Source organism: Brachionichthys hirsutus, chromosome 18 (genome assembly GCF_040956055.1).
Source record: "Brachionichthys hirsutus isolate HB-005 chromosome 18, CSIRO-AGI_Bhir_v1, whole genome shotgun sequence".
In the NCBI taxonomy this organism is placed as follows: domain Eukaryota; kingdom Metazoa; phylum Chordata; class Actinopteri; order Lophiiformes; family Brachionichthyidae; genus Brachionichthys; species Brachionichthys hirsutus.
The window spans coordinates 9,922,098-9,945,800 of record NC_090914.1 but is presented as its reverse complement, the minus strand read 5'-3'; the positions used below and the strand labels follow the sequence as shown (position 1 = coordinate 9,945,800).

Sequence of the window (23,703 nt, the reverse complement as noted above, 5' to 3'; positions counted from 1 at the left end):
AAGTAAGGCCTTCCTGCCTGTGATTGGATACTCCGTGTGAGAGGGCAGCGCTAGGCATATTGCGTCATCAGCTAATCAGCTGGCACCGGTACGGCGTGACCAACCGAAGATAAAACCACAATTATTCCTGCGCTTTTAACCCACAATGGCCGAAGGAGGGGAAAGTGTGTATTTGGTTGTGGATATTCTTGAAAGGCCATTTTCAGGACGGACCTTTACAGAGAAGCTACTAGCTTCGGCTCACGAGAGCTAGCTTCAAGCTAGTTCCGGAGCTAGCTAACCTGTCCCGGGTGGGGAAAGGATTTGTACGCCGCTTCCAGGCTTCAAACTTTTGGGTTACAGCTTCTGAGGGTCGCTGCAAATTGTTCTGCTGGGAATGCCTTTTGTTTGCAAGGGATCGATTTAATGTTTGGAGCAACACTGGATTTAGGAACTTTAAGAAAGGAGAATGGATTTTGTTTTCAAACGGGACAGCCGTTTTGGTGAGTACCAACATTTTGTTTATTTAACATGATAACGAAATAAAATCACAGATATACCGTAAATGCAATGTATGTAAATAATGTGGTGCGCCGGTGCAGCTGTGTGATTGTAGTGGAAGTACAACATGTTGTGTTGCAGTCTTTCTTATATTAAACTGCAAGTTCGCAATTTAAAGCTTCATGGTGGACTTTAAAACGTTTTGGAAAAATAATGTTAAATTCCCTTTTATTTATAACTCTGATGGTACCACGTATAGTGGTGAGTTTTAATTGCTGATGCAGTTTATTGATTTTTAAATGCTCCGGAAAAAATATCCTGTGTTGTACACGATTGAGGTGATGCAGCACCCAGTAGTGCGTAAGTGTGTGTTTGTACATTATTTCTAAAGCAGTGGTGTCATAAATGATGGTATTATGAGGGGTATTTATTCAAGTCGGACTAAGTAGGACTTCACTGAAGGCCTAGGTGTAAAATGCACCGCCCGCCACTGCTGTTTATACTTTATACTGTTTATACCCCCCCAGCAGAGGGCAGCAAAGTCACGGCAGATTGATTGACCAGGGATGTAAAACACAGAAAGACACAGTCATCCCACGGGCCATGAACGCACCTCAGGGTAAGAAGAGAGAGATTATCACGCAGAATGCTTCATAAATCACACATTAGCACAAATGATGCATCAAAAGTAGACTGCAGTCGGTAAATCCCGGAAAGTGCTCGCGGTTAGCATGAGCAGCGATGACAACAAACATTAATGACACAACAACAACAACAAGTCCTGCTCTCTTCACGTTCCTCACAGAACCCACGTCTGACCCGGACATCAGAGACCCTGTTTATCCCGAGGCTGCGAAACAAACAGGGTTTCCATGGGTCCCCACTCCACCGATGCCTCTCAGCAAGGAGACGAGAGGAGGACGTCCCGGAGGAGAATCGAGTCCCTCCGAGGCTCTGGATCCTCCGAGGCAGCTCCCCTCTTGCTGATTTTGTTCTCATGCCCGGAACATGAACTGACGGCACAGAGGCGTGAAGGCGGGGTCTGGACAGTCAGCCGTTATCATCCAGGTTGTACAAAAGGACCTGGGGGTTGGGAACCAGCCCCGGGTAGGAGCCCAGGCTGTACAGGCATCCAGCCAACGGGTAACAGGGCACCAGCTCCTCCAGGCCACACCCACTGGAGCGGCAGTCCATCACCAGCACCTTCACCCTCGTCCTGTCTGGGTACAGCATCCTCGGCTGGCCCCACTCCTTTTCCTCCTCCTCCTCTACTTCATCTTCTTCTTTCTCCTCCTCTTCGACCTCCAGCTCCTCCTCCTCCTGGTGGATCTTCCTCAGCAGGTTGTTGATGAGGACGGAGCGTCTCAGGTAGGCCTCGGGGTCCTCCAGGAACATCAGCTTCTCCAGGGACAGCTTCAGGATGCAGCTCCGGTCCTCCTGTAGGCACAAAGGCAGAGGAGGAGTTTATGAGGAGGATTATCAGAGGAGGAGGTCAGACTCCGGGTTCATAAGATGAAGAATGACACAATGTGAGAGGATTCATTTTGTGAAGTTATATTTTATCCATTGTCTCATTTGTTCTCATGTTTATGTGGACATGTCGAATAAATTAATGATGGATACCCACGTCACATACACAGCACAGATCCTCGTTGTCATGGAGATTAAAAGGTGGTTCACTTGAACCATTTGTTCAAGGACAAATCTTAAGAAGGCTGTTTAACAGACTTCTAGAAATCCTCATGTTTTATCTGACGTGAACTGAAACTACGGTCATGATTTTAAATCAAGGAGAATTTGTCACAAACACTCAAACATCATCTGCATATAAAGAGAGCAGGATTAGCATGCGAGACACTTTTGGACAGCATATAGAACGATTAGTTGAGAGAATGTCATACAACTGAAAAAACCAGGAAGACAATAAGAAGAAAATAGCAGGTTAATACTTTTTGAAAATATCCGTGTAGATATTAGGGAGAACAAAACAAAACATTTTTCTGTGATGTGGTTTGTGAGAATATTATTATAAATAGAGTCTATTTTAACACTGAACTGTATTCACCTTTTAACGTCGTCACATTAAAGGCCAAAAATCTTATTGAAATTCAAGAAGCGGCACAAAGGGGAGGTGTTGAGTGTGTGTGTGTGTGTGTGAGAGAGAGAGAGAGAGCCTGAAATCAATCACACAGTGGGAAACATTCTCACCAGCTCCCCTGAAGCTGCTGCGCTGACTCACGTTGGTTTTTAACATCTAACTGCTGCCAGATTATTTAATCTGTGGGATGACACATGAGCAGAGAGGCTGCGTAGGACGTGTGTGAGAGAGACGCACGCTATACATTTTCTCCTGCAGCAAACATCGCCGGTAAAAGCAGCCTGCGTGGGCAGCAGATGAAACGGGTTTCATTTGAAGGAGAAGTGTGAACAGGCGGCGGATTCGAACCGGCGACCAGACGCTTTGTTTTCAGTGTTTCATTCACCTACATTTGACCAATGAAGTTGCTCAATCTGATCAATTCAAACCATTAAAGTTCGACGGTGTTTCGTTTAACTCGAGATAAATCCTATCTTTGTGTTTTATTGTTCTATTTTATGTCCCCGTCGGTTTAAAGCAGCACAAAAACAGCAGAACAAATGTGTCGATGCCTCTTGTACCTTAGAGTGCTTGTCTCTTGGGACTTCGGTGACAGCCTCTTCCCGTCCCTGTCGTCCGTTGACGTCCGTCCCGCGGCGATCCCTCGGTTTGTGCAGACAGCCTGACGGAGCTCCTCCGGGGTGAGACGCTCGCAGCGCTCCAGCCTCCTGAAATATCCCGTTCACAGCAGCGTCTCCGTGCGCCCTCATTGGTCCTCCCGGAGGCTGATGTTTCCTGTTGCTAGGCGGCTGAGTAAGCACAGCGATGACGCTCCAGCATCAATCCCCATAGTTTCTCTTTTTTCTTTCAGCACAGCTGCAGTCCAAAGCGATTTTCTGTCTCTAAAATAACATGTTTTTATAGGAACCCTCGAGGGTACAGAACAATTATAAAATGAACTTTATTATTCTGAAACACACATAAATGTTATTCTAATAATATTATGTTTAATTCAAATTCCCTGGTGGTCTAAATGTAAAATTCAGTCACAAAAATAAGTGTTTCATTTGTAAAATAATTTCACTGACTAAACACCATGATACCCACTCAATGCCAACTTTAAGAATAAAAAAACACAAACGTGTTTAAAAACCAACGCATCTGCTGCCAGATTAGCCTGAACTCCCCCCAAACCCTTAAAAAAAACACAAAATACTTTCTCTAATCTCTAATCCACGACGGCTTTCTGTGTGAAACTCAAAATCTCTTTTCCCAATAACACAAGGATGATTTATTAACCGATGTCTGTCCTCGTTTTCAGAATTAAACCATTTGTAAAGAGCTGAAAACAGAAAGAAGGGCCGAAGACAAACTCGGTACAAAAACACGCATGGCCCGGACCTCAGCTACAGGAGCCAATAAGATCCAGAATGTTCAAGATATCTTTATTTTAAATCTTATTTTATCACACCCACGTTGGATTGAGCTGTATTTGAACAGCAGTTGTGTAGATTGAAGAGAATAGATCTATATTTGGGTAATATTTATTTACAAGAGATAAATAAAGATATCAGGTCTGTGCATCGAGTATGGAAATAGACCCAGCAGGCAGTTAGCCTAGCTTAGCATGGACCGTAGCAGGAGAGCCGAGGGGCTACCCAAAGGTAATAAAACACCCCCACCACTTCCTCTAAAGGTATGCTAACACATCCATCAGTTTAGCATGCAGAAGCACAATTGTTAGCTAACACACAGCTACACCACATAACTTCATCTAAATCTGAGGCCTTTTAATTTCTGTTTATATACACTAAATATATAGATTTGTTCACATGTCAGGCGCTCCAGGTGTCTGGGCTACCTGCGACACAGAGATAGAGATGATTTCCATCTTGTGAAAACTCATAAAGCATCTTTGCTCATCATCTAAAGCTTCTGACTGTTCTGCCAGTTGAGGTTGTTGTGATTTAAAAATGCCTCCACCATCATGCTAAAACATCAAAGCTAGGCTAACAAAAAAAAAGAGAAATATAGAATTCATGTCCTGAACAAACACTTTTGTAAGTTAGAGGTGATATTGGTGTTTTACGTCTTTTTGGCTTTAGCGCCGGTGACATGGTCGTCTTCCACGCATGCAGGCGTACAGCAGCAACCAGAAGGCTTCATGCATTTTGGATCATCCTCTTTTCACGCTGGACAACGCTTCACCTCGGAATCTGACAGGCACTACAACCGTTTTACACCTGCAGCCCCCCTGAGGGTCGCAGACTGAGCATGCAGACGTGTAAATACTGCGGCGAGTCTTCATCCATTCTGCAGATCAAACAATAAACACAGTTCCCAACATTCAGAATCAACTTTCCTTCACTTCGGTGAGGCTACGCCTCCAGCAGGACGTGCCAGCGGCAGACCTGCTGTCCCGGGCTCTCCTTCATGTCCTGCCAGTGCAGCTGCTCCTCCTCGCCACTGCTGTTCTGGCCCATGGCGATCCAACCCACCATCTCTTCGCGCTTCATGCTGCGGCGGGTGTAGATGGAGACCAGCAGCGTGACATCCGACAGTTGGAATAGCGCCACCTGGAACATGAAGGTCTCTTTGTAGACCGGGTTGGGCTGGCCGCGGCGCACCGACGTCTTGCACCGTGAGATCTCGTGACCGACGGAGTTCAGGAGGATGAGTCGCCCGTAGGTGTCTGGAAGGAGAAAGCAGAAACAACGTCAGCTGGTTGCTTCCTTTTCTGTTTGTAAAGGTTTGTAAAGATGGGTGAACATTTGGAGGACATCTTCTGTGAATAATCGATCCGCGGAAGAACATTCCAACAACGTTCCAGTGTTTAGGGACGGAACACGTTACTGACATCACATTCACATTTTTAGGGTTATTGCATCGACATCTGTCGCTTGCAGACCTGGAGGTCTGTTGACGGCCAGATTTCTGAAGTGGCTGCCCCTGACGAGCTCCACGTTGTAGGACAGGCCGATCAGGAGTTCTGGGACGCCGCCGTGGGACAGAGACTGATTGGATGAGGCGCTGTCGCTCCGAGACACGGCCGACAGGCTCAGCTGGGACCCCACGGTCTGACGGAACACAACAGAAGGAGAAAACGCCGTGACTCACGACTCCCGCCTGAGCTCGAGGATCAGAGACGCTATGCGGCGTGACAGCTAACACTAGCGTGCGTCTCAAAAGTCACCTTGAGGTTACTGCAAGGCTCCAGCACCAGCGCCGTCTCCATCTTGGCACCGTCCGGGTCGAGCGCACCCAAACGCAGCACTTTCTCACCCATCATTCTCTCCCGGGACATCCTGCCTCCGAGCGCGTACAGCCGGAACCTCACGGCCGACACGTGCAGGTCAGACGGGCTCAGGTTCGAGAAGCGAAAGCGTTCGTTGAAGTGCCGCAGCGAGCCCTTCTGCACCGCCGTCTTCTGCCGCAATGAACGGATCGATACGACCGAGCAGAGCCGAACCGAGCCGAGCCGAACCGACTGAGGACGGGTTCTGCAGCCTGTCGAATGCCAGAGGTCACGATGTGGATCAGAGACCACAGAATAAGAAGACAGCGGGGTGGGGGGGCTCGGGACATTCCTGCCCCAGACACAAACGTTCACAGCAGGGTGAGAGGAGCAGCACGCACGCGTGCGCACACACACACACACACACACATCTGTGGACCAGCACATACCGCATTCCCCTTACCCGTCCCGCACCTCCATAGACACAAATAGACCGCACCAGCACGGACTGGGTGCGGGGGGGGGGGGGGGGGGGGGTATTCAGGACCAACCTGCTCCGAACCGGGACCCCCTCTCTCCATCCTGGCCGCTGATCGATCCTCTGATCCACCGGAGACGGTCCGGAACCAGCTCCTCTGAGTCTGGGACGCCGAAGAACGGTTCACCCGAATTGTTAACACGTCAGGAAGAGGGGGGGGGGGGGGTTGCCTAACTCTGAACCAATCACAGCGGAAGGACCCGCCCACAGCCTCCTCTGATTGGCCGAGGCTGAAGGGGCAGGAATCTTAATACTGGTGCAGCCGGTTGTCTCACAGGCGGGGATTTTTTTTTCTTCATGCAACTCTAGAAGAACGACGCCTATGACGTCACATTCTGAGAAGTTTCCACACTAACATGGGTCTGATGATGATGAATATATTTATTAGATAGAATGTTAGAGTACAAGTACAGTCACACAGTAGCATGTATTACAGTACAAATAAAGTCAAACATCCTGTCTAAGAGGAGCATTTCAAAAAAGCCCTTGCGGACTTGTTTCCGTTGAAAGTCCTTCGTACATAAATCATCCACAATTAACAATACAAATTTAACAATACAAATAAAAATAAAACCAATATTAAATTACTCAATTGAGTCTGAGGTAGCGTTCCCTCTAAGGTGCGCTCGTGTGTAATTACGCACAGCTGATACGGTCTTCGCGCAGCGAAACTCTACCTTGCGCACAAAAAAAACAACCCAACCCAGAAATAATCAAGTTGAGAATCTGTTCTCAGATTTCTGGCCAGCATCAAATCACCATGACAACCGACCCTACTCCATCTTTGGTCGTCATGAGGAAGCTCCACCTGAACTCACCCGTACGACACCTGAAAGCTGAAATTGTCATTTAATTAGAGGGGAAACAACGGAAGTCTGAACAGAGACTTCTACCTCCATCTGATGGACGGAAGGAGGAACCGCACCCCCCCAGACAGAGCTCAGATCCAAACAGCCCCGTGTTTACCCGCGTTCATGAGACACGCCCCCGAAGCGCACAAACAACAAACAAACAAAACAGATGCAGGATGCAGTCAGACATGAAACCCGCTACTGTCTTCATCACTATCATCATCATCATCATCATCCCACTTGATCGAGCTACAGAGATAAACACACAAATTAGAAGCTCGCAGGTGAAGTCCTCGATAACAAACAACATTTATACATGGACAAACACAACACAAGACCAGCAGCAGACTCCTACCTGAAGGGGGACAGGTCTTTGTGTGTTTTGGACACAGAGCCGTCCTCCTTATGTCCTTAGTTATATTCAGATCCTGGTTCCCGGTCATAAACGTCGGCTTATCTGGTTTGTTTCAGCTCAAAGGGCACAGAGATAAGAGCTTTCACATCAACGCAATAAGGTGCACGAATATGATGGGAGGCGGACATCAGTCAGAGGAGGCGTCCAGCAGGTCCACTATGTCCCCAAAACCACCAGCCCTGCAGGCCGACCCTGGGTCGGAAACTTTAGAGGCCTCTGATATGTTATGAAAACACACAAATCAGGAAGAGCCTCCGGCCAATCAGGATGGATCAATCTGTCCTGCAGGCCATAGTTAACCCATTATGGAGACAAAGCAGGAACTTCAGGGGCAACCAATCAGGTGCTGCCACTTCATTGACGTCATCAGCATCTCATTTAAATAGATGCACCTGTTCCAATATGCATTTTTAGATTAAATCGTTTCATTTCATTGTTTGTTTTGGTGTCTGTCCAACACGCACGCACACACACGCACACGCACACACACACACACACACACACACACACACACACACACACAGGATCATGTCATTCTGACTCCGATGTGCTCCGCTGATGTAAAACAACTGCGCACCTGTGGGTGGCGCTGCAGTACAGGACTGCTCTCAATGACCCCCCCTCCCCACCCAGCGCCTCACCTGTATATCATGTTCGCGCCACTCACATCCACTCAGAGGAGCTGCGCCACGACCAGAGGAGCAGATGTGGCTCCTCTTCCTCCGAAGTTCTGATGATGGTTGTATCAGCGTCACCACGACCCCCCCCCCCCCCCTCACCTGCTGCCCCCCCCCCCCCGCCTTGCTTGGACCGGGTTGAGGCTCCAGCACTAAACTAGACTGTTTATTTAAGATCCATTCGTGTTGCTGCAGCGTCCGATAATCCTCCACGATGCGCAACGTTTAATCTGTGCTGCACCCACATGCCCCTGGATGTTTGATCTGTTCTCTGGAGGGTCTCAGCACTCGGAGGTGTGACTCGCCTCTCGGAGATCTTGGTTTTACGCACGGCTGCACGACAGAGATGATGGGAGACCTGGAGGAGCTCCAGACCGGTGGAGTCTCCGACCCGTGACTAATCAGAATGCCCTCCTGGCCCAGTGGGTCGGAGTGCCTCTCCCAGAACTGCAGCTGGGACGAGACGCGCAACACCTCCTGGATCACGGAGCCCGGCTTCCCTCCGCTCAACTACTACTCCATCCCCCTCCTCGCCGCCATCACCACCGCCTGCACGCTGCTGTTCCTGGTCGGGGTGGCCGGGAACGTGATGACCATCCTGGTGGTCAGCAAGTACCGGGACATGCGCACCACCACCAACCTGTACCTGTGCAGCATGGCGGTGTCCGACCTGCTCATCTTCCTGTGCATGCCCCTGGACCTGTACCGCATGTGGAGGTACAGGCCCTGGAGCCTCGGGGTCGCCCTCTGCAAGCTGTTCCAGTTCGTGTCGGAGTCCTGCACCTACTCCACCATCCTGAGCATCACGGCGCTGTCCGTGGAGCGCTATCTGGCCATCTGCTTCCCTCTGCGCGCCAAGGCGCTGGTCACCAAACGGCGGGTCCGGGCGCTCATCCTCCTCCTCTGGACAGTGTCTCTGCTGAGTGCCGGACCCGTGTTCGTCATGGTGGGAGTGGAGCGGGACAGCGTGGGGCCGATCAATCACAGCTGGGGGCCGAATGAGACAGCGTTGTCCCCGGAGGACACCCGGGAGTGTCGGATGACCCAGTACGCGGTGGAGTCCGGCCTGATGGGGGCGATGGTGTGGCTGAGCTCCGTCTTCTTCTTCATGCCGGTGTTCTTTCTCACGGTGCTCTACAGCCTCATTGGCCGCCGGCTGTGGCAGAGACACCGGGAGACGACCACCAAGTCACGCATCGCTCACCGCGACAAGAGCAACCGGCAGACTATCAAGATGTTGGGTGAGTTCGGCGAGCGCGTAATTACGCACAGACAGGGCACTGTTTTCACTGAAGACACCTCTAAAATATGTCAATTTTTATGTTTCTTCTTAAATATCTTTATACTAGAATAATATAAACTTATTCTGATTCTGATTCGGAATATTACAAGATGTTGGAAACGCGTGACATCATCACAACATGTTTTTGGCATTAAAAAAAACACACTGACCTCAAATTTCCATCCTAAAAATTCAGGCAAAGGCAAATGAGTTTGAATCCCCTTAATATAAATGGATCACGTGACTAAACAACCTCTAGTCTCGATGAATAAGAATTTACAGACGGGTACAACTGAATATATAAATGAAAAGATTAATTAATTAATATTTGACAAATTATCCTTCCTTTTCCAGCTGTCTTGTTTGAGGACTGAATTCTGAAGTTTTATAAATAATTATTATGAAGACGCATTGATGTAAAAAAAATCACACACACACACACACATATATTTATTATATAAATGTACATCATCAAAATAAACTGCACGACTGATCAGCCTGTTGCTATGCTAGCATGTGTCTGTCAGCTGCTGCTTTAGGACATTACATTATAAAATTATGGGATGTTTTGACTGAAGCATCAGATTTTTTTGTCTGTTAGGACCTAAGAAAGAACCCGACTGGGTTCCGTGAAACATGCTAGAAGAGTTTGTCCCATGGCAGGAACGAAGTCTTTGAACTTCAGTCTGTTTTTGTTGTTTAGCTCCAAACCGGTTCCCACGAACCCGGGTGAAGAGTGAATCCAGAAGATATTTTTTCTGTCTTCCACATGTCTTGAAGCTGAGGCAGACATGCGATTGATATCGCTCCAGACAGATTAATATAAAACGTTAATCATAGACAGAATTGTGGATCCTGGAGGGATCTGAGTTCAGAGGCGTTAAGTAGAAACAGGGATTGAAGAGGAGGAACGAGGACGACCTCTGAAATGTTTGTGGTCCTTGTGAAGCCGAAGGTTCTGGGTGGCCTGCCATGCATAAACATCAAAATCCTGTTACCGGAACTCTCAGCTTGTACGCCAAACGTCAGCATGTTAAAATGTTGAGAGTCTTTGTGTGACGTATCCTGGAAACAGTGAAATATGGAGATCAAGAAACGCTCTTAGAGGTTTCCTCACCCTCCTCTTCCTCCTCTTCCTCCTCTTCCTCCAGTGGTGGTTGTGGTGGCCTTCATCCTGTGCTGGTTGCCGTTCCATGTGGGTCGCTACCTCCAGTTCCGTTCTCTGGACGCTCCGTCTCCACTGCTGTCCCTGCTTTCGGAGTACTGCAGCCTGGTGTCGGTGGTCCTCTTCTACCTGAGCGCCGCCATCAACCCCATCCTCTACAACACCATGTCCTGGAAGTACCGCGGCGCAGCGACGCGCCTCTTCGGCCTGATTGACCGCCAACCGCAGCGAGGCCGCACGGCGAGCACAGTGAAGGGGGACGGCTCCAACGGATGGATGGGGTCGGTCAGCTCCTAAAACCCCGAAAGAGTCTGCAGATTCTGCCATCTGACAATAGGAGGAACTCGGATAACACAAAATCCACAATCAGCAGCAGCCTAAAAGAAAACGACCCCGACAAGATGGAGATCATCGGACCCGAAACCTGGAATGTTTGTTTCCTAAGGGGTTAAAATCTGAGACTGAGCCAGAGAATTATTAGAATAAAATAAACACAGAATAAATGTAAAGATGACATGTAGTAACATGAACATATAATGTATATAATCCACAGGTGTGTTCAGCTCTCTTCTGGGCGTTCCATTGGCCACTGTGATTCATGTGATCCGGCAAGGCTGAGGAAGAGGAGGGTCCAACATGGTTTAATGCGCTCATGAAAATATAAAGACAAAAGCAGCAGCAGAGGGTTAAAAGCCTTGTACTGAATTCTGTATGACAAAGGTTTCCGTTTTCAATGAGTGGCAAAGTATTACTTTGCAGAGCTTCACATTTCATAGCAAATCATTTTGTAACAGTGTCATGAACGTGCAGACGGTCTGTCAGTGATGTCATCGTTCGATTGTAAATAGTTGTTTGTAAAAAGCTGCTTTAATGAAAGAGACGTTAAAGGCAGTTTACTCATGTACAGGATGGATGTTAATTAAAAGGAGGAAAACCTGATGTGCATTTTCCCAGCTGATGTTGACCTCTGAATTTAACTTAACCAACTCATGCATGGTGGGAGGAAGCCAGAGAAAACACGGTGAGCACATACAAACTTTGCAGATGGGAATCAAACCATAACCTTCTTGCTGTGAAGTGACAGGGCTAACCACTGCGCCACCACGCCGTCTTGCTTGCGAATTCTATGTCCTGTTGCAGCAAACGGAGACACACCAGGAAACAACGGCTTGTTGTCCAGGGTGTCGTCAGGATTCATTCCAACAGGTGGAGTTTTTAGACGGATGATCATGCGACTTATAAATCCTTGATAGTTGATCATCTTTAAGGTTTTTAAAATCCCATTGATCAGGTAAATGTTGAGGGAGTGTGTGTGTGTGATCACAATAAAACAAACAGCAGGACGCAGAGTCAGAAAAAAAAAATCAAAACATTTATTGGGCATAAATATATTATATATACGCTACCGATACAGTTATGTCTTACATACATAGGGTAGTATTTGCAAAAATCTATACATTAAAATTGATATGGCAGTTTCTTTTATATAATGCATATGCAATAGTCTAACATTTACAAGAAGAAATGCATGAATTTCTTTTTTACTCAATTCGTAGACCACGACGACATTGGAATGTTTGTTTTTAAATCGTGAGGTAAAAATACGTTTGTCTCGCTTAAAAAATAGTTAAATACCTGTGAGTCTTTGTCGAATCGCCAAATTCTCAGTCAATATCTCTACTTACTGTAAAATGTACAAAAAACATGACCAAAAAAAAAAAAATGAAAAGGAGGAAAATGAACTGATCAGAAGGCACAGACGTGGGGGGGGGGGCTGCTGGGGCATCGATTTCACCGCCAGCGCTCTGAAAAGAACAAAAAACAAGGAAAGGGAGTACCCTGCCCTGAAACGCCCCGCTCCAATAGACCCGGGACGGGTTACTCCCATCGGGGCGCCATGGCTCAAAGGGGGGAAATAAGGGGGCTGTGGGTGGGCGACACCATCAGGGCTCTATGGGGACCACGAGCGGGTTCGAGAGGGGCACCGTGCTCCCTGTGGACTTCCTTTGTTGCCCTAGTTTGTGCAGGGAGCCGGCGCCGACGGGACAATGAAGGAGACAGCCGCCGTCGGCTGTAGTGTTTGGGACAGAGTGAAGGTGCCGCCCCTCTCTCTCTCGCCGGAACCCCCAAAGTCTGACGCTGGGCATAAGAAAAGTGCTTGAACTCTGTTAGTCATTTCTATAGCTCTATAGATATCTCTTATATCATCTCTGAACAAAATACTGGATACAAAACAAGCCTGAAACAGGATCAATAGTATTACGGCCACCGAATGTCCGATCGGATTACGCAAAAAAGTCAGGTTTCCGTCCTCCAGAAGGGGGCGACACATCTGAACATGGCACATCTGTTGCTTTACAAAAAATAATAATTAAAAAAAAAAGATAATATGAAAAGAAGCGTAATCACAGACCAAGTTAATGTGTTTTCCTTTTTGAAAGAATAATAATAATGCATCACAGAACCCTTTAGATCATCGAGCGGACGCGGAGAAGCCTGCACTTTGGCGAGAGAAACAGTCGAGAGATCAGATGCGGCGTAATAATCGTATAAAAACGGCCCAAAAAGCGGCGCCCTCGGGAAACGCTGCGTCCACGACCCAGGCTTTGCTACATGTCTCTAAGCGGTACGAACATGAAGAGCTGCTTGGCTGCGTTCGGCCCGAGCAGGAGATGAAGACGTTTGGTTACATGTTCGACGACGACGACGACACGGACTTAGCTACAGGTTCCCAAGAGAAACACCTAAAGGGTTACTGAGATACAGGAATGCTGGCCTTAATCATACAACCTAAAAAAAACATGCTACAAGGAAAAATTAGTATATAAACTACACTGTTCTCTTAATCTTTAAACAATAAATAAATGAAGATTGCACTGTAATTGGCATGTAAAGTACTGTATGCAAATATATAGTATAAATAAAAACCTAGAAAAGACTCTAACTTAACGTTCCCATCAACTTTGGCAAAGGTGTGGAGCACTTTGCTGACTGACACTCAGGAGCAAGGCACAGCGTAGACAGATCCAGCACGAGGAGGAGGAGCGCGAGGAAGACAGCGGCCACGATGATGATGCTCTCCTCTCTGTAAGGCCGTATCCCTGAGGTGCATTACAGGCTGCCAATCAGAGCTGAGCTCCCCCCCCCCCCCAGATGGGCCCACTTGACTCCGTGATCCTGCAGCTCTTCTTTGGATCGTGTACCTTGGCTTTGTTTTTTGAGGTGACGGGGGGGGGGGGGGGGTGTCAGAATGCCCTTCACCGTGTTCCATTGAAGGCGCGTTTGGTTAGAGAACATGTCCGTCTGAGAAGAGGCCAGGGCTCTGATTACATGTCAATAAAGCACCGTTTATACAGAAAGGCTGACGGATGGATCGAAGCAGGAGGAGGAGAGTCAGAGCTGAAGGTAATCACACAATCACAGCAGGAGAGGAGCCAATCGATTCACAGAGAAGCCGCGAGGAGAACGTTCAGAACTGCAGCGGCTAAATGTCAGGAAGACTAACGTTAAAGCGAACCGCTAATGGATTCCCAGAGGGCTGTACTACAAAGGGACGGTCAGGGCCGGCGAGATCAGAGCTAAACCCCGCCATCCTCGAGTCAGACCTCCCCGTCTGCAGCGCCTCCTGGAGGACCCCGAGGTTTGACCCCGGGGTCAACAGGTCACGTCCACAAGTCTTCCTTAAGGGAGCAGAACCGCGACGGTCAACAGGGAACCGTATGTCTGACCGGATTCTTATTTGGATAACGATTGATACGGACGCTCGTGGGTCAAAAAGGAAACCAGATCCCAGGAGAGGAATTTCCTGAGATCAAGAAGATAAACCCACAAAGAAGAGCCGGCGTTTACGGCACGGTGTCGTAGAGCACGCCGTGTTGTTATCTTCAGATGTGGATGAACGCTAAAGTAGCTTTAACTCTCTCGTACCGCATTTTTCATTCATTAAAACCGACAGTCTGGTTCTGGCGTTTACAACAAAAATGCTAACGTGCCTCCTAAAGAAGATGGAGGCCACCATTCAGTTAGCCACTAGCATCACCTGCAAGGACCCCCCCCCCCCCCCCCCCGACTGAAACGGTCCACCTGAAGCCGCTCCGTAGTACAGCCCTCAGCTCTGAGAAGGGCAGCCAGCACGCCGCTAGCACCTCCCGCTGTGCGACAATACTGAAGCTACACATGAAGAGGCTAGGTAGTAGAACTGACCGCTCAAACAAAGCCCGGCTAAGCCAATCACAATCCCAGCCTGGCCTCAACACCTAATCCAGGGCTCCTCCCAATTCACACTGACCTTACGTCACCATCCCTTCTGTGACATCACTCCTGTAGCATCATATATATTTGTTTAAACATATAGTGTATATATATATATATTAGATTACTGGTTCCATTCTTTAGATAATAAAATCACAGGATAGCAGCATCTTACACCACACATGGATTGCATCACTTTGGTAGCTGATTGAATGCTGAAAGCTGATTGGTGGAAGTGTGTATGTGTATGTGTGTGTGTGTGTGTGTGTGAGCAGGTTGCATGAACTGACAGCCTGTAGAGTCGTAATAAATGGATAATAACTGCTAAAGCTCTGAAAGCCTACATCGGAATATGGCTGAAATGAATACAGACATTAAAAACAAGAAGTAAGGCAATGACCGTCTGGAAATATACACGCTCTACTCGTTTAGATACGCATAAAAAAATACAAAATAGAAACATGCACTCAGTCTGAGGAGTCTGCTTACAGCTAGTTTAAGGCTTGATTATCCGGCCGAGGTGTAGCGAATACAAACGGGAGGCGACCGGACCGGGAGAAGACGACGGGAACGAGGGAGAAAAGCCGGAACTGATATTAAAAAACAAGATCAAGTGTTTGATTCATCCGTTCATAGATTTCTCTTTCTATCCTAGAGTTAAATTTCCCTCACTTCATGAAGAAGTACTGCAGCAGGCAGGCGACGAGGATGGAGAAGCCTGCGAACACGCAGACGATGAGCGCGGCAAAGCGCTCGTCGCTGGAGATCAGGCCCGCTCCTCTTCCCGCTGCCGCCGTGCACGGCTCTCCTGACGATGTCGCTTCCTTGCGGCGCAGCGTGAACAACGAGGAGGGGCTCAGCGGCCCGCACAGTTCCTGGCACGAGTCCTGGCAGCGGCGGCAAGCGCCCACGCGGAAACGATAGTCTGTGTTAGCTTGCAGACCGGAGACCTGGAACACCGCCTCCTCTCCCTTAAAGACCTGACACCGGAGAAAGAGTCTTCATCAGCACCCCCACCAGCTTTACCCTGTCTGTTTAGATGTGTGTGTGTGTCGGACCTGTTTGTAGTCTGACTCTCGTCCCACCAGCACCTGGAGCAGGTAGCTCAAAGGATCCCCCCTCATTGGTGGAAGGCTCTCCCATGTGACTTCACAGGTGTTCCCCTCCAGCTGGTGCACTCTGGGAGCTATCGGAAAAAAAGAACGAACAAAAACAAACAAACGGGATAAGTCAGACAGGAAGTTGTACTCAGCCAGTAAAGCAGGAGGACAAACAGTCAGCCATGAGGGACGCCATCATCCGCCATGATGGTCTGGACTCAGAGAAAAAAGCTCATGAACCCAACTTCATGAAGTCACCGACCGACACTGGCCGTTACCTTTGAGGGCGGGGGGAACGGACTTGGTGGTGCAGAAGACGTGCGCGTGAGAGAAGGGTCCCTCCCCAGCGTCGCTGACGGCCTGTATTCTGAAGGTGTAGCTGCTCGACTCCATCAGTCTCTGGACCTTGTAGGTGTGGCTGGGGCCGCGGTAGATCGTCACAAACCTTGGAACAGAGAGGAAGGGGATGAGCGTCGAATTATTCATTCATTCATCTTCTGGACCGACGGGCGAGAGGCCGGGCACACCCTGGATGAGCCGCCAGTTCATCACACATAGACAGACAATCATTCACACACTCACAACAGCTGTGTCACATGACAAGTGTCTTCCCCCAGCCAGAGGACGCAAGGACACAGTGAGGACAAATGTCTGCATGAGTGGAGATAAGAAGCAGGAGGAAAAATAAAATAAGATTTTATCAAGGACAAACCCGCCGGTGGGGGGACAACGACGAGACGATGTCCGTTAATAAGACCAAGACATAAAAGGCAAATTCTCCAAAGACACGAGCATCAAGAACAAAATCAGAGCAATTAAAGCCCTTCGTCACGTCTGCTTACAAAGAAAAATCCCTTCAATATGTTCGGTAGGAAAACAATCCCTTCATGAGATGATCACATCTGGTTACCATGGCGATTTCATCACAGCACGGTGGGATCCAGCGGGAAGGTAAAACGCTGTTGGGTCACGTTATCTCGATCTTCACAACAGCACGACTCGGCATGTCAGATGTCACACGTGACCGCTAGCGGTCAACGCCACGCGGCGCAGTGCCGTAGCTCCGCCCCTCATATTGCTCGGTGAAAACCAATGAATGCGTCGTAGAGACGAGACGTGTTTCTACCTAAAGCAGCGCGATGCTAATGATGTCATGATTTGATTTTAAGAGGCGTGTCATTAAAACAAACAAATTACGGCAGAATGATGTCATCACCTCCATTGTGAGCCGACAGCAAAGCAATTATGAGACGAAAACGCAAACACGTTAGCGAACAACCAGACAACTCTACGCTGGAGGCCCTTTTCATTTTGCGGTCGAAGATGTGTTTATGGCGGGTCAACCAATCACGGCCCGGGAGAGAGGAAGCACGGATTCAATTAATGACATCATCGAACAGCCACACAGAGGTGTGGCCGTCGTGTGGATGGTCGCTCCACTGGACCGGACTGATCTTCAGACATGTGTCGCTTCCCTGGTTACAACCATGTTGCAGCCTCCTCCTCCTCCTCCTCCTCCTCCTCTTCCTGCTCCTCCTCCTTAATTAAACGGAGGCTGATTGTTTGAGGCTGTGCCCCAGCTGGTTCTCAGTGTGCTCAGCGTGACTCCTCACTGGTACATCTGGTTACTGTAAACACGGTGTGTGTGTGTGTGCGTGCGTGTGTCATCGACCTCGGGGCTCCTGATTGGCTGTGCCAACCGATAGAGGTGGATGTTTAGAGGAGATCTATGTAGGGAGCAGGACTCCAGAGGGGCCATTAATTCATGCGGCATCAACATAACGCTGCCGCAGCCAATCAGGACCGGCCGTGATTCTCCGTGGGTCTTCATCATCATGTTCATTCTGAGCCACCCAGGTTCAGGACCCTCCACTGCTGGACGGCCCGGTCCAGACTCTGAGGTAACAGTGATGTCATAGCGTGTGTTTTCTCTCCACCTGTGGTTCTTGTCCTCCATCTGCAGCATGTACGCCACGTCGTCCGTCAACAGGGCGCGGCTGTGCGTGCTGCCGGCGTTTTCTCCCCACTTCAGCTTCAGGCTCTGAGGGCCGGCCGCCGAGCACTCCAGAGGGGGTGGGGCTGGCGGGAGGGGGCGTGTCCTAGCCATCACAGGTGGGCTCAAGGGACCGGTTCCGATGTCGTTGACCGCCTGGATCTGGACCCTGTGACGGCAGACAAACATGTTATTGGTGGAGAATCTGTTTTTGTTTGTGCGTTCACGGTGCACCCCCTCCAGTGAGGAGGCCGATCCGGGTTCCGGACCGTTCAGACTGACCCACTTTTTCCTTTAATCCCGAGAACAACAGTTTTCCGAGAAATGCTCAATCGATTCTTTGTTCTAGAGGAACACTTTAAGTCTCTCCTGGAAAACCACGGAGACGATCTGCTGTTGACACCCACTGATATCACAATACCCCCCCCCCCCCCATCAGTCCAGTCTTTGTTCCAGGTTTCCTCCTTTCTCCTCGTTCTTTTTACTGCCGGGTCGCTCTGGGCCGGCTCCTTTCTTCACAGCACTGTTGCTTGTGAATGAAGTTCTAAATTATGACTTACACAATGTTCCAGTAGTTAAGGTGGCAATTAAAACATGGACGTATAAATATTATGACATTAAAGCTAACCTGATAACGGAGACATTTTAAAACCAGCACGGAAAACACAGACCTCCTCACAGCAGCATGGCCGCTGTACCTCGAATAAAATATCAATAATCTGATCTGAAGTGCCCTGCTACTGGAAATAACAACCGGCATACTGTCAACGACACACACACGCACACACACACACACACACACACACACAGCATTGGCAGTCATTATGTAAGGGAGCAGAGTGACATTGGGACACAAACAACTTGAGGGAAAACAATGGTGTGTGATCACTCAGCCCCCAACAGCCCCACCCTCGATTCAGAGAACTCACCACACACACACACACACACGCACGCACACGCACACGCAGACACGCGAACGCAGGTAACAGTGTGATTCAGATCAGCTGTTTACTGCAGGTCTGAGGCAAACATGGAGTCCAGATATGAAGGTAATGAACAGAAAATAAGCTGAAATAACATCTCGGACCTCCACCGTTCTGATCCGATCGTGCCCATTAACTCCATTGATATTTTCCCCGAAGAGTGTTCTCATGTGAGCATAACTCCCGAAAAACAAAAGGTTCTTGCAGACACATCCAGCTCATGTTCAGTCTGCGACCCGTCAACCACCGGCTCTGAGGACGGGTCGCGGGACAGAACCAGGTTCTGAGTTTCTGCCTCACGGGGAGGAGCATCAGGACCTTGTGGCGGCAGCAACAAACTACAGAAATGATTCCCAACGGGTGGCGCTGGTCGGGATCACTGACCTGTACTCGCTGTCTGGTTGCAGGTCCGTGACCAGGTGACTCGTCCCCGAGTCCACCGTAATGTTCTGGTCGTCCAGGGTGATGACGTAGGACGTGATCTCTGCTCCGTTGCCGTTTGGCTCTTCCCACTTCAGGAGGAGGCAGTTTGACGGGGAGTGAACCGACTCCGAGGATGCGGGGAGGTCCAGGAGGGCGAGGGAGGAGACCGGGTCGGGATTTGTGGCAGGGGTCTGGAAAATGGCCTGCTCGCTGAAGGGACCGCCCCCCGCCTGATTCATGGCCTGAGACGGACACAAGGAAACCAGGAAGCTCATTTGGTCCTTTGATGAACGTTTGAGATTAGAAATACTGTTTGCGTTTGACACCAATAAGGACCGTGGCGTCCGTGTCCAACGCCGTACGTCACCTGTAGCCTGCAGCAGAAACTCGTGGCGGCCGTCAGCTCTGAAATCTCACACTGAGTGTCCGGCCCACAGTAGATGAGCTCCATGGGGTCGTCCTCCCTCGCCCACTCCAGACGGTACTCTGAGACGTCCGACCCCGATCCCTCGGGACTCTGACGGACAAACACAACACACCGGAGCTCAGGGACCCAATCAAAACGCTGTATTTAAAACAGGAACTGTCTGGGTTTTCCTCTGACAGGTACAAGGGCGTCTCACCTCCCAGCTGAGCGTCACACAGGTGTTACCGGTTAGAGTGATGAGCGGCGCCCCACACTGGCCAGGAGGACCCGCCGCAGTCGTCACTTCCGTCAGCTCAGCGTATGTTCCAAACTGAAAAACAGGCGGATGAGGCGTCAGGATTGATTTTAACAGAAATGGACAAAAGCAAAAAGAAAAGAGGAATTTTTAAATTTTCCACGACGCGAAATGAAGAAAAGTTGTGACGTCATGAAAAACATTCATCACTGGTTAAGCGTAAAGCTTTATTCGTGTTATATCACATCAAAGCGAACTTAATATTAAATCGCAACCTTTATTGAGGTAGTCTGTGCGTCACAAAAAGAGCCAATCAGAGCACAGATTGCCACTTCCTGTGTCTGCTCATTTCCCTCCCTCTTCTATCCGCCCCTCCTGCCGTCTCTCTGCATGTCTCACCCCGGCCTCGTTGGCAGCTCGCAGTCCGAACACATACGTGGCGCCGGGCAGCAGACTACCCACGGTGCACTGCAGCTCTGAGCCACGGTAGACCTCTGCCAGCTCGCCGTCGCCCTCGCTCATCTCCAGGCTGAACACACACTCCTCACACACCCCCTCGGACACGGGGGGGTCTGGAGAGAAGACACACACGCGTGAATATGTTTGGTGAGACACTTCGTTGCTGCTCAAACATCACGTCGCGTTTATACTCACCCCATTCCAACTGCACCTCCTTGTGTTTGGCTTTACCCACAATCCTCGGCGGCTGGCAGGGGCCTGGTGGGACACTTAATGTACGGACTGGAACGCTAACGGCGCACTTCAAGAGATAAATTAGAGCTTAATTTATAGATCAGTTTGACTGATGACTGAGACATCGGTGTGTGTGTGTGTGTGTTGTTGTTTTACCGGGCTGTGTCCGCCGGTGGTGATGCTACACACACGTAGGCGGTAGAAGGTTCCAGGTGTCAGGCGCTCACACACACATTCGGTTGCTGCACCACCGTACGCTACCTCCCACTGACTCGCTGCAAACACACCGTAACCTCAGCGAACAGGACGACATGAGCCGACGCGCACGTCAGAGCATCGCACAGCTGACCCGATTCAAAACAGCCGGCTCTGAAGCTGCGGGCTCCATTTATACTTCAGCTCATAATAATGTTTAAGGGTATAAGATGTTCAGGTTTGATTGATTCAACTGATCGATCAACAACACGATGCCTGAATTAAACCCATCGTCTGTCCCAGAAGCCCGAGAAGCAGGTGCAGCCGGAAAGTGGGACATGAATGGACGGACAAACAAGAAAGACGTACATTCAGAGCATCCTTCAGAGATCTCCAGCAGATAGGTGAGGGCCTCTGAGCCCCCGTTATCCTGGGGGGGATCTGCGGAGCAGAAGAACCGTCAGATTAAATCACATCACATACAACAGGCAAATAGTACTGAATCTTCAGGTTTCTTTTTCATTAATATTTAAGATGATTTGGGGGGGGAGGGTGATGGGGGGGGGGGGGGAACCTGGAACCCTTTCCAGATTTCTTGGATGTTACTCTGGGACCAATGGGAGCCTCGTCGTCACAAAAGTAAGGAAAGAAAAATGAGGCGGAAAATGATGGATCTGTCGATCACGTGAGAGCAGTTTGTGTATTTACCCCATGTTAATGTAAATCCGTAGGGTGTTGCCCCGGCAACCGAGGGCGTTGATGGAGGACCCGGCTTATCCGGATTGGTGGTACACACCAACACCTCGCTGGGACTGCTCTTCCCCTCCATGTTTGACGCTATGAGCTGCAGGGAGGGACGGAACGGAGGGATGAGGAGGACGGTTGGAGGAGGACAGGAAAGGCAGAGAAGACAAAAAAAAAAAGAGGGCTCAGCGAGCGTTACAGAGAAATCCATCAAGGAGAGCCTGATGGGAGCCATTACTCCCTGCTCCCTCCCGCATTTTTTGTTTCTCCCGCTCTTCCATTAGCAGAGGACACGGAGGTGAACGTCTGATGACTCAGTTCATGCATGCGTGTGTGTGTGAGTACATGTAAGGTAAAATGGCTGCAAACACAGTCACCGCGGGTACATTATGTGTCCCTCTCATTACGAGCACCAATCACAGCTCTCAGAGCAGCTGGACGGCCGCCGCTAACGGCCAAACAGTTAGCGGATTGCCTCGTGTCGCCGCTGCTTAAATTGCAGTTGCGTCGCTGGTGGAAAAAACGGCCTCTTCCTTCCCAGGATTGATGGAGGTTGTGATAGCGGTCAAAGATGGCTGAATGCGTTGGTATCCATGGAAACATTCTGAGCAATTACCGGGAAAAACAACTGCCCCAGATTTGAGCAAGTAGTAAAAGAAGAACAATGTCATTAATAATGCTTGTTATCGAGCCATTGTTATATGTTTCTGTGATGAAGCATTCAATGGCGTCCGGACTCACTCTGAATTTATACTGCGTGCTCCTCTTCAGACCTTGGACAGTACAGGTCAGGTTTTCTCCAGTGTACTTTGGATGAAAGTCGGTTCCCTGTGGGATAAAATCCGTTTGTTAACTTCAAGCTTCATGTCTGAACGTACATTTTCTCATAAAGAGCTTTCTAAAGCGACAGGAAACGGATGGAGGGACAGGGGGGGGGGGGCTCACGCTGTTGTCCTCCTGGATCTCCAGCGTGTACTTGAGCTGCTCCTCGCCCTCCGGACGCCCCCACTCCAGGGTCACCCAGGACACGCCGGCCCTGACCAGCCGCGGCGCCAAAGGCAGAGCCGGCAGATTGCCCATGGTGTAGAACACCACCTCTGTGCTGAAGCCGCTGCAGGAAGCACACAAAGATCTCACGTTTTAGGTGTCCAACTGACTCATCAATCATCAATCAGGCCGTCTCTGTTGCCATGGCGTTTGATTAGGTCCCCTGATTGGAGGAGAAAGAGCCCCTGGAGCTCGGGCTGTTTGTTTAGGAACTTTGAGGGAGTTGTGCAGAAGTCGCAGGCGAGGATGGAGACGTAGGGGGAGGGTGTCAAAGAACAAGAACGTGAAGGGAGGAGGTGCGTTTTCACAGATTTGAAAAGTCAGCGCTACCTGGTGCCGACGTCGTTGTGTGCCGCCACTCTGAAGGTGTAGCTGCAGGCGGGATACAGCCGCGTCAGCTTACAGTGTCTCTGGCTGCCGAAGGAACACTCTCTGAAGACGCTGTTCTTCTTCCCCTGGAGAACGGGGGACGGACAACAGATGTGACATCATCACTCAGGGCTCTATTGATCATACGCCACTGCATGTTAGAACGTCGGCTGACCTCGTCCCACTCGAGCAGGTAGTTTGTGATTTTGGATCCGTTGTCTCCTGGCGGCTGTGGACAACAACAACAACAAAGATTATGCGCGGGTGAAGAGATCTGCCCGTTTGCGAAGCTAACAGAAACGTGGCAACGGAAGCGTGTACCTTCCACTGTAAGGTGAGAGCGCTCTTGGTGCGGTGGGTGAGTTTGGGGGAGAGGGGTACGTCTGGGACGCTGCACTGCGTGGTGAAGAACCCGGCCTCTGAACACGAGCCGCGGGCCGAGTTGTACAGCGCCGACACCCTAAAGAAAGACCAGATGATTCGCCTGCAAACGTTAGCCGCTAACACGCGGCCCGCCAGGCTG

At 49.6% G+C, this 23,703-nt stretch overlaps 4 protein-coding genes across 4 annotated transcripts in view; 1 reads left to right on the top strand and 3 right to left on the bottom strand.

Moving 5' to 3' along the window:
* Nucleotides 1-6,431, bottom strand: part of pld1a (phospholipase D1a) — a 52,330-nt gene extending 45,899 nt beyond the window's left edge. Inside the window, exon 1 of the mRNA XM_068751596.1 lies at nt 6,344-6,431. The gene's annotated coding sequence lies outside the window, so the exon portion shown is untranslated. The remainder of the gene's footprint in view (nt 1-6,343) is intronic.
* On the bottom strand, nt 1,850-5,988 carry LOC137907282 (synaptotagmin-16-like). The gene is made up of 4 exons (XM_068751597.1): nt 5,751-5,988; nt 5,466-5,634; nt 3,139-5,249; nt 1,850-1,917 (listed from the first exon to the last, which is right to left on the bottom strand). The coding sequence occupies exons 1-3, from the start codon at nt 5,859-5,861 to the stop codon at nt 4,936-4,938; spliced, it is 594 nt and encodes a 197-aa protein (XP_068607698.1). The 5' UTR covers nt 5,862-5,988; the 3' UTR covers nt 1,850-1,917; nt 3,139-4,935.
* A 2,248-nt stretch (nt 6,432-8,679) lies between the features above and the next one.
* LOC137907798 (growth hormone secretagogue receptor type 1-like) lies at nt 8,680-11,017 on the top strand. Its single transcript, XM_068752156.1, has 2 exons — nt 8,680-9,514; nt 10,707-11,017. The coding sequence occupies exons 1-2, from the start codon at nt 8,680-8,682 to the stop codon at nt 11,015-11,017; spliced, it is 1,146 nt and encodes a 381-aa protein (XP_068608257.1).
* A 4,622-nt stretch (nt 11,018-15,639) lies between these two features.
* fndc3ba (fibronectin type III domain containing 3Ba) overlaps nt 15,640-23,703 on the bottom strand; it is a 28,378-nt gene continuing 20,314 nt past the window's right edge. Inside the window, exons 11-27 of the mRNA XM_068751549.1 lie at nt 23,502-23,640; nt 23,356-23,409; nt 23,142-23,266; nt 22,710-22,875; nt 22,506-22,592; nt 21,729-21,864; nt 21,390-21,461; nt 20,982-21,100; nt 20,787-20,892; nt 20,532-20,704; nt 20,094-20,207; nt 19,838-19,987; nt 19,432-19,712; nt 18,009-18,233; nt 16,350-16,516; nt 16,030-16,157; nt 15,640-15,951 (exon numbers count right to left, since the gene is read on the bottom strand). Of these exons, the coding sequence (XP_068607650.1) occupies nt 15,640-15,951; nt 16,030-16,157; nt 16,350-16,516; nt 18,009-18,233; nt 19,432-19,712; nt 19,838-19,987; nt 20,094-20,207; nt 20,532-20,704; nt 20,787-20,892; nt 20,982-21,100; nt 21,390-21,461; nt 21,729-21,864; nt 22,506-22,592; nt 22,710-22,875; nt 23,142-23,266; nt 23,356-23,409; nt 23,502-23,640 (2,554 nt within the window). The remainder of the gene's footprint in view (nt 15,952-16,029; nt 16,158-16,349; nt 16,517-18,008; nt 18,234-19,431; nt 19,713-19,837; nt 19,988-20,093; nt 20,208-20,531; nt 20,705-20,786; nt 20,893-20,981; nt 21,101-21,389; nt 21,462-21,728; nt 21,865-22,505; nt 22,593-22,709; nt 22,876-23,141; nt 23,267-23,355; nt 23,410-23,501; nt 23,641-23,703) is intronic.